General features: G+C 44.6%; 1 protein-coding gene across 1 annotated transcript in view; it reads left to right on the top strand.

Moving 5' to 3' along the window:
• Positions 1 to 10305, top strand: part of arid4a (AT-rich interactive domain 4A) — a 101786-nt gene that overhangs the window by 60840 nt on the left and 30641 nt on the right. The window contains exons 21-22 of the mRNA XM_083633762.1: positions 194 to 2152; positions 8098 to 8202. Coding sequence (XP_083489888.1) covers positions 194 to 2152; positions 8098 to 8202 — 2064 coding nt within the window. The remainder of the gene's footprint in view (positions 1 to 193; positions 2153 to 8097; positions 8203 to 10305) is intronic.

Raw genomic sequence — 10305 nt, 5'->3', positions numbered from 1 at the left:
AATTCAGAATTATATGGGGGAAAAGAAGCATATGTGACATCACTGACGATGTCACTGATGATATTATCGATGGTCTACCGGAATTTGAAATGTCTCGGGTCCCTAGATTTTTGTGACGTGATCACAAGCCCAAAAAGTTTGGGAACCCCTGATCTAATGTGTCTATTGCTTTCCTCTCCTCCCCTTCTCCCAGAGGACTCTGGGAACTCGTCAGAGGACAGCGAATCGGAAGACTCGCCTGATAAGAAGCTGTTAGTGTGGAGCGACGAGCCCGAGACAGAGCCAGCCTGCCCAGACGAGGAGGAGGAAGACGTGAAGGAAGAAGAAGAGGAAGAGCACAGCCTGGTGGACAGGAAGCCATGCAGTGTTGGCAACATCGCCTCAACGCCCGCTGGCAACACTGCGGTAACCACGGCAACAACGACAGCAGGTCAACCGCCGGCAGCATCGCCGTGTCCCAGCATGCCTCAGGAGCAAGCTGACAAACTCCTCATCCAATTAGAACAGAGAGAAGCAGAGAAGGGGGAGGAGCCTACAATGGAAGCTGCTGTTTCGCCGGTTCATTTCGACAAGCAAAACAAAATGTCGGCAGCACAGGAGAGAGTCAACAAGATGTCTCCTGTTCAAAGCAAGATGTCTCCTGTTCAAAGCAAGATGTCTCCTGTTCAAAGCAAGATGTCTCCTGCTCAGAACAAGATGTCTCCTGTTCAAAACAAGGTGTCTCCTGCTCAGAACAAGATGTCTCCTGTTCAAAACAAGGTGTCTCCTGTTCAAAACAAGATGTCTCCTGTTCAAAACAAGGTGTCTCCTGTTCAAAACAAGATGTCTCCTGTTCAAAACAAGGTGTCTCCTGTTCAAAACAAGATGTCTCCTGTTCAAAACAAGGTGTCTCCTGCTCAAAACAAGATGTCTCCTGTTCAAAACAAGATGTCTCCTGTTCAGGAGAAGCAAAACAAGGTGTCCCCCTCACCGGACAAACTCAGCAAGATGTCTCCGGAGAAGTCCAGTAAAATGTCTCCTCTGCTAGATAAGCTCCACAAACCGCCGCCCAGCATTCAGGACAAACACAAAATGTCTCCCGTCCCTGACAAGCAGCAAAATATTTCCTCTCCACTCCCAGAGGTTAAAGAGGAGGAGAGCCGGCCCGCTCCTCTCTCCTCCCCCAGGGTCAAAGGTCGCAGGCCAAACCTGAGGGAGGTAGGCTGTGAAACTCCTCCCAGAATCCCCCTCTGCAACGCCACTGCCACCGCTGCTTCCAGCCACATCACTCCCATCACCGCTGCCACTACCGGTCCCACCCACACGGTGGCGCTGTCCTCACCTCCTCGCGGCGTCTTAAAGCGGCAGGACGAGCCGATGGTGATCCTGCACTGCCTGCCCGCCCAGCGCCTCCCTCCGGAACCTTCTACCATAGACTCCGACACCGACTCCGCCACGGAGGAGGAGGAGGAGGAGGAGGAGGAGAGGAGCCGGGCGGCGGTGAAGCGCAAGGTGGCAGAGCAGAGAGCAGGCGAGAAGAAGCTCCGTCCGGACAGGAGAGAGGAGGCCACGCCCGCCTCGCCCAAAACCACCACCAAGGTCGCCGCTGCCTCGCCCAAATCAGCCGGAGCTTCGCCCAAAAATCTCCCGTCGCCGCTCCGCAGGGCAGAGGCCGAGAGGAGGAGCGAGGGGGCGACGAAAGGAGAGGAGTGGCCGAGACAACAGGAGGAGAAGCTGAGGGAGAGCGAGGAGCGTCTGACCGGTGGAGCGGCGAAGGAGCAGGTGTGGAAAGCTGGGACGCCTCCCCTCACTCCGGATGCTCCGGCCCTGGAAGGAGGAGTCTCCACCGCCGAGGAGCTGCTGCCCCAGATGGGCCCCGAGGCGCTGGTTTGCCACGAGGTGGACCTGGACGACCTGGACGACAAGGAGAAGCCCATCTCAGGAGAAGAGCTGCTCCTCATGCTGAGGGAGCCGAAGATCCAGCCGCAGACCAGGCCCTTTTCCTTGGCCGCCACGCCCTGCCTGGAGGAGATCCACCCAGCCAGGAGCGACGGGGAGAGAAGAGCAGGGAGCAGGGAGCTGCAGGACAGAGACGCAGAGTCCAGTCCTGGGTTTGACGCCAGCGCCTCCTCCTCCAACTCCTCCCTGTCACTACAGGAGACCAAGGACAGAGGTACAACCACACACTCCTCTGCTGTTTCCTAACCCTCATGTCAGTTTGCTTGTCCACAGAACACAGTTCAGGGTTCCACATTGAACATGGCCACCCTAGTACTGGGTTGTAAACTTTAGTGTTATCATCAACTGTGTCATCCATGTCTATTAGTTTTATTATTAATTTTTAATTATCCAACGTTATTTGCTCAGTTACTTAGTGCCTTCACAGTTGGGCATGTAAAGCTGGTGATTACGCAGATGTAGAAGGTTGGAGCTGCAACTGGTTTTCGCCTGGTTTTGCAGATTGAACTCCCTGGTCGTCCTTTCTCTATTTGAAATGAAATTTGAAATTACCTGTAAGTCAATATCGGACATTTCCCTGAATTTCCCTTCACACCTTAGCGCGCGCATATGGGAATCTAGTCGTCAAATAGCCGGTATGTTGGGGGGAGGGGGGAGCTTATTTGGGGGGTCGGCAAAACTTCACTCAGTCCTCCGTACTTCGCAGCAGCCTGACAGGACAGACACAGCGAGAATGGCAGAGGCTTGCAAGGCAAGCTGCCCAACGCTTGTAGCCTATGTATGTAGAGAAAGCAAATGCACGAAGCGAAATGTGGAAGTAGTTTGCTTTGATGTGCGCGAATGATTAGATGATGCATTTTGAAGAAGTTGGGATCCGTGTCTGAGAGAAATAGTTGCTGGTTCGATGTTTATCCGTTCACCTGCGTCGCGTTGAAGCACTTTTTACAGACTGGCTTCGTTTGATGTGTCCGGGGTTGCCTTCGGAAATCAGCAAGCTGACATACTGCTCTTATTAGGCTATCACAAGATCATTTCGCCAGTTTGCTTTAATGTGCGCGAATGATTAGATTATGCCCGCTGGAACATTAAGCAACGTGTGTAGGCTACACTTCGCCCATGATTGAAGGACCGCTGTCGCGGAAAATGACTGGACCCGTTTCCACTTGCGTCCCCTTAACACATTGAGTGCCACAGCGCTTCAGTAAAATTGTCTGGAGCCTGTGCCAGATTCACTTCCATTCAGTTGAAAACAGCTATAGAATTTTTTCTATTAGGGCTATATTGACAGGGCTGGACTTTAATGAAACATTGAACACTCCTGCTTCTTCCTCTGAGCTGCGGGCTCCTCCCCACACGCACAGAGTCTGTTTTCTCACAGACTCCGTTTTTGCCCCGGACGGATCCCAGCGCGCAACAAGGAAATGCCAAACGCGACTGAACGAAAAGGTTTGGCCGTTCGGCTTCGGATGCTGGCTTTCTGGCAGGGAATCGTGTGGAGATAGATAGAAGCAGAAGAGCTCAGTTGTGGGCGAGAATGCAGCCGAGCCAACTGTCCGCTGCAGACAGAGCAATCTATACGGCTCTGGCTGAAGCATGCATCGGTTTCCCCTTTGATCACGTCTTTCCCTGCTTTCTCCTGCACAAAGTAAAGGATCTGAGGTGGGTGGCGCAGCTCCCGTGTCGATGTTTAAGGTGGCGCCGTGTGATCCCTTGAAGGGATTCATGCTCACTGGCTAGGTACGACCTTAAACAGCAGAATTATCGAATAATATGAATTATGATTTTAGGACGTCCACAGACGTCCTTGGCACTCCTCGTTACATTTTTTTAGGACGTCCAGAGACGTCCTTGGCACTCAATGTGTTAAGAGCATACCGCTCTTCTGACTGGCTCGAAACTGGTGAAATGTCGGGGACGACGGGGTCGCGCTTATACCGGCACGGCGCCTTTCCCACATGCAGGCATTACACCACGTTCCGGTCATTTTGCGGTACAAAGCGCATGTGGGAAAAGGGCTATAGTGTGAAATTTGTTTTCCGCATTTGACCCATCCCCTGGTGAGCGGCAGCAGCGCCGTGCTCGGGAATCATATGGTGATCTAACCCCCCAATTCAAACCGTTTTGATGCTGAGTGCCAAGCAGGGAGGCAAATGGGTCCCATTTTTATAGTCTTTAATGCTAGCGTATGCGCCTTGCCTATCCCAAATAGTTTTGGGATAGCCTAATTTTTATACAAGTAATATTCATGCTGATTTAAATAAGCAATTTGATTGTATTTCCAATCTTTGTTGAGCAATAGTTTTGTGCCAAAGGAAATGAAGGCCTACACTAGGGTTGCACGATATGAGGAAAAGCTGCGATGTGCGATAACACTGTTCAATATTGCGATGACGATATGACCTGCGATAAATAAAAAAATGCTATAAACAAAAATATTAATGGGTAGGGGTGCTCCGATCCGGCTAAGCCACGATTCGATCAGATTCCGATTCCTGGGGTCACGATCCGATTCCAGAATCGATTCTCGATTCCAACGATTCTCGATTCCAGAATCTAGAATCGATTCTCAATTATGTAGTTTTATATTGCAATAACACACAAAGGTAAATCTAATCAAATTCAACTTCTGAAGTATTACAGTGAGGGCCTAAATTCATTTTGCAATACGAGTGTGTTAATTTAAGCATATGTATCAGTAAGTGGCACGGGATTCTCAAAGCCTGTGTTGAGGGTCATACGAACAAAAATGCACTCTTGAAGCTAAAAAAATCCCAAACCAACAAGTTAATTATTTACATTTTTACTTCAATGTAGAACAGTCATTTCCTACACATGAGATTACTTTTAGCCTTTTAGTCATAACGATTATTGAAAGATATTCCATATTCCAGACTGAAATGTTATAACAGAAGTGGAGTATTGGCCAGAATGACATGAACATTTGGACACTTATTCAGCCGGTATCTTGCATGTTGCGTTCATGTGCACTCTAAAAAAAAAAAAAAAAAATTTTTTTGCGATAACACGTGACTTTTGCGATGTGTTCATCGCGCATTTTCATATCGCAATGACGATGAAAATACGATAAATCGTGCAGCCCTAGCCTACGCTCCATCATGAGCAATGACTCGCACCCACTCCACGGCGTGGTAGTCAAACACAGGAGGAGTACGTTCAGTGAGAGACTGATTCCACCTAGATGCAATACGGAGAAGCACAGGAAATCATTCCTGCCAGTGGCCATTGGTCTATTTAATGCCTCTCTTAAAAGAGCACCTCGGAGACGCTCAGTCTCTCTGAGACTGAGCCAGCCGATAGGTTAACTGTGCCTGGCTGAGCCACGTGTAACGTATAGGGCAAGCCGACTTAAAGGAGGACTTACCCCCTAGATATGTATCAGAACAGTGATTTGAAAATACCTATGGAAAAAACCAAGAAATGACATATGCTCTTGTCTCTATACTAAACTCTTTGGCTGTGTTCAAGTCAAGATTTTTTTCCGGAAATCGACGCCATTACAGTTTGCCCACCGCCTCAAAAATAATTTATTTGAGAGGGGCAATATCTTTATAAATATCAACAACTAGCCAACGCTGGTGGCATGTATGGAAACAGTGTTGCTCAAAATGGTTGAAAGTTATATCAATTTGGTAATTCAGTGGCCAACTAGAAATTTAATTATTTTTTTCCGTGTATGTGGGCGTCTGTATCTATCGATAAGAGCAAAGTGAGGCGAGGCTCGTTACCGCAGCACACCGCACAATAGGACAAACCCCCCCGCTCTGGGGTAACACAATGCGAGATTTCTCCACGTCATTCCCTCGTCTAACTAGCGATAAACCGCGCAATGAAATCTGTTTTTATTTTGTGTTTTGGGGCTTTTCGTGATTCTTGTTAAAAGTTACAGCACCTCTGATTTTTCCTCTCAGGGCGCAGGCAAAGCAGGGCAGAGCTCTTCTCCTCCTCAGTCAGCCCATTCAGGCTGTCCAAACTCAATACCGATATAATCTCAGTAGGAGGGATGCAGGGAAATATATTATAGTAGCCGATGTGTTTAGAGAAGCTTTGTCACGTTGTCACGTCGTAGTATAGCGTTATATTTTACATGTGCACTAAACTGCGATGAGATTTGTTTGCGGAAATGTCAGACTGTGCTCTCTCTGCTCTGAGCACAGAGAGCACAGCTGCTGCTGCGCGCGCCCCCGCTTGGGGCTCGTGCATGAGGATGCAGTACGACTCTCTCCCGCCTGACTGGCCGCGAGAGAGTGCTTCCAACTCGGACTGATAATATAAAAATCATCACTTGAGCTTATCCAGGTAAGATATTAATAAAGTAATGACACATTCAGCGGGAAACTAACTATAATTAAGACATGTGCCAACTTCGACGACGTTTGGTTCAGTATTTTAAGAGCAAACTTCCTGAAAAGTTGCTGTTTTGGAGATTTATAAAAGGTTGGGAATGATTTTACAGCAACACAATTCCATGTCCTAACTTTTATGATTATAGTGGCGTTTATTGATAGTATTGTGTTACTTAGGAGTTGGTAGGAAAATAACAGGCGATTGTAATAAATTAACAGGTCAAGTGACATCATGGGAATAGGCTTGGAGTTGTGAGGAGCCGAAAGGGTACAGGGGAGGGGAGTAACTGGTATCTTGAAATCCCATAGTCTTTGGGGACAATGTGACTAGGGATGGGCATTTCTAGCAAAAACACTATTCGAATTTTTTTTTTTTTTTTTTTTTTTTTTTTTGTGAGTGAAATGTTGCATTGTCTCCCCTGATTCTAAGTATAGTCGAATCGCTTGGTTTGAGCAAGTAAAACAATTTTTATAAGCATTTTAAGCAAGGTTTATGGAAAATTAATGGCGGATGAAATCCCATGAAGAGGGAGAGGTTGCTTATAAAAATTGTTTTACTTGCTCAAACCAACCGATTCGACTATACTTAGAATCAGGGGAGACAATGCAACATTTCACTCAAAAAAAAAAAAAAATTTTTTTTTTTTTTTTTTTTCAATAAACGAATTTCAATAATAAAAGTCGACCTTGATAATAACAACGATTATTCGAAAATTCGAAATTCGATGCCCATCCCTAAATGTGACGTCAGTTTGTACCAAATCTCCCATTCATTTGAGGGCAAAAAAAAAGCAGTGTTCCACCCTTAGAGGCTTATGCCAGGTATGCTGCTGAAAAATGATACAAATGGTAAAATGGCAACAGTTTGGTGTCAAATGTGGAAATTTTGACCAGAATTCTTCACACATCACCCCCAAAGTCATATATATTGGTTAAAAGCTGAAAAAAAGTGTTTTGGAGGTAAGTTCTCCTTTAATATAAGTCCAGGGTGCAATAATGATAATTGGCACGGGATGTATACGGTACTTACTCTACGTATTTTGCTTACTTAAGACATATTCTACTTATTTTTGCTTCTATCGCATTCACTACTGTTATTCTATGCTATGTTGTGTTCTTATTCTGCTTATTTTGCTTAATATCGCATTTACTACTGTTTATTTTATGCTATGTGTGTTCTGTGAGCGAGCTACTGTAACTTGTCCCAATTTCCCCCCGGGGATCATTAAAGTCTTTCTGATTCTGATTCTGAAATATAGGCGGGTTCAGTTCAGCGATTGAAGCAATTACAAGCCTACGCTGTTAATTTAAGTTTTAGGGTAGTAGATTTTACTGTTGTTCACAGTCTGCTGGCCAGATGTATAGAACAGAGCAGGGCTCCCAGCCAGTGTAGGAAATTTAACAAATATTTTGGGGGCAACTTTTGCTGCCACGGTCTAAAAACTGGGGGCATTTAAAAAAAATTGGGGGCACTTTAAAAAATAGTAATTACTTAGTGCATAAAGTTGCTAAAGCGTATAGTGTGAACAACAGCACTGTTTGTGTGTGTATTCTTCATCTCCTTCTAGCAACCAGGTTGCAGGTGCATGTGTGTTAGAGATGGAAATTGAATGAAAATAAAATTACCAAAATCTATCATGGTTTTAGGGGCATTCAGAGATTTCTTGGGGGCAATTTTGCCCTTGCCCCTGGCTAAATTCCTACACTGCTCCCAGCATGCACCTGGTGACCGCAGGCTGGTCGTTGATCATAGTGAGCACCAGGTTGTCTGACGTGACCTTTGACCCCCCTCCAGGTCAGAAGAGGCTGATGGACTGTAACTCCAGCCCGTCGGCCAAGAAACAGAAACGCAGCCAGAAACGACCACACACCCCAGGCAAGATGGACAAGAACGGCGCAGGTAAGTTGTGTGTGAGAGTGAGAGAGATAGCTGGTTCTACTGTTGAATGCACTTCTACTGTTAAATGCAAGTTCTTATGGAGAACTGTCAGCTAAACCCTAACCCTTAAAGGAGAATTCCGTTTTTTTACAACCTTATTTCCAGCTTTAAATATGATTTTTAAGTCACCCTGAGAAGTTTGGTTTGATTAGCATCAGCAGAAACGATAATCAGTTTTGATTGCCAGCTAAAAACAAGGAATACGGGGTTGCTTGTATTTACGTCCTGTAAATAGCTTATTTTCCGATGCGCAGGGGCTCATATCCTTATTGTATCATAGAAACAACAAGGAAATTAACAATGTATTACCTTAGCATAGTGTGTTAATCCTGGCGCTGCTGTCCATAGCAGCTCCTGATTCCCCCGCTCCTCAGATTGTAAACCATGACGTTATTCCCGAACGGCTCAAATAAATATGTGCAGCCATCGAATTCAAATGAATCGTCCATAATCTCGAAATCATAGAAATATCAGCTAGGCTAAGTTACAAAACAAACTCGCTGCAAGTCAACTATGACCTGCCCAGGATGTGCTTCTTCTTCTTCTGTTTGGTAATACAGCAGAACAGAGGAAGAAGAAACGCATCCGGGTGACTTGCTCTGTAGCCGTTATGTAGACTAACATGGTAAACACTGCTGATATTTATCGGTTTTCAAGAATATAGACAATTCATTTGAATTCACTGGACGCCCATATGGAACAATGTCATAATGGATTACAAAATGAGCAACGGTGGAACAGGAGCTGCTATCTACCAATGTGACGTTTCTGCTGATGCTAATCAAACCGAACTTCTCAGGGTGACTTAAAAATCATATTTAAAGCTGGAAATAAGGTCCAGGTTGTAAAAAACTGGAATTCTCCTTTAATGTTTTCGTGTCACAGACCTCCAAATAGACTCAACTAGAACACACCTAGTGGTCACAGATCACTTGTAGCCATTTTATCATTTATAGAGATTTCAATTAGATTGAAAAATACATATTCTTAATTCTGCTGGAGCATAGGTTCCCAAAGTGGGTGCCGTGGCATGTGTCCGATGGTGCCCAAAAAATATGCTTGTTTCACAACTTTACCTCATATAGCCTAAACCTTAGGTTATTACATGTGCAATGGAGTTCATAAACAAATAAAATAGATATTGCTCAGATTGGAAAGATATATATTAATTACTATTATTTTTTAACTTGCGTCAAGTGGTCATACAGCAGACGTTGCTATGACGCAACATTATGTTTTTGTTTTGTATTCCTCTCAATTTCCCCAATTTAAATGTACAATTCTGTCATGATTATTATTGTTACAGTAAGTTATTAAAGTTGTGAGTTACCTGTTTGGTTCACATGTGAAATAATAATCTCAGAATGAGGGTTCAAATGAGAATTTCATTTTTACAGATGCATTATTTTCAGCAAAAAAATCATACTACTTTTATATGAATCAATTTTCAATGAAATGGCATTTAACTTTTTATTTACAATTGATCAAATATAGGCCTTTGCCTTTTATTTGTGTGAAGAATTCCCTCTGAGTGTCCTCCCATATTGTGCAGTCCTTAAATTTAATGGTAGTTTGACTGAACCAATGCATTCTTGCCCACACATGGAGGTTAATTTATTACTTTTATTATCCTGTTAAAACTCATTGGAGCAATACTACATTTGGCCAAATTTACATGCCATGTCATTCAGGTTTGTTTGTTATATGCATTGTTTCATTTTGACAAAGGCATTATTTCCAGCCAAAACAAAAGAACCAACCTATTCATAATATTGTATTCATCAATAATTAAATAGAATGGTGTTGAAGTTTCATGGTTTAGTCTTGTTATTTCAGTTTTACATGAATATGATTATTATGCCTCCGCCGGCGATAGCCAGGCCGGAGGCATTATGGATCCGGGTTGTCCGTCCGTCCGTCCGTACGATGTTTGTTAACGCGATATCTGCGGAACGCCTTGACGGAATTTCATCAAATTTGCCTCAAACATCGACTTAGACTCAAGGATGATCTGATTAGATTTTGGTGGTCAAAGGTCAAGGTCACTGTGACCTCTTGAACGCC

This window comes from Poromitra crassiceps (assembly GCF_964638095.1).
Source record: "Poromitra crassiceps genome assembly, chromosome: 3".
NCBI lineage: Eukaryota > Metazoa > Chordata > Actinopteri > Beryciformes > Melamphaidae > Poromitra > Poromitra crassiceps.
This window is presented reverse-complemented; position numbering and strand designations above follow the sequence as displayed.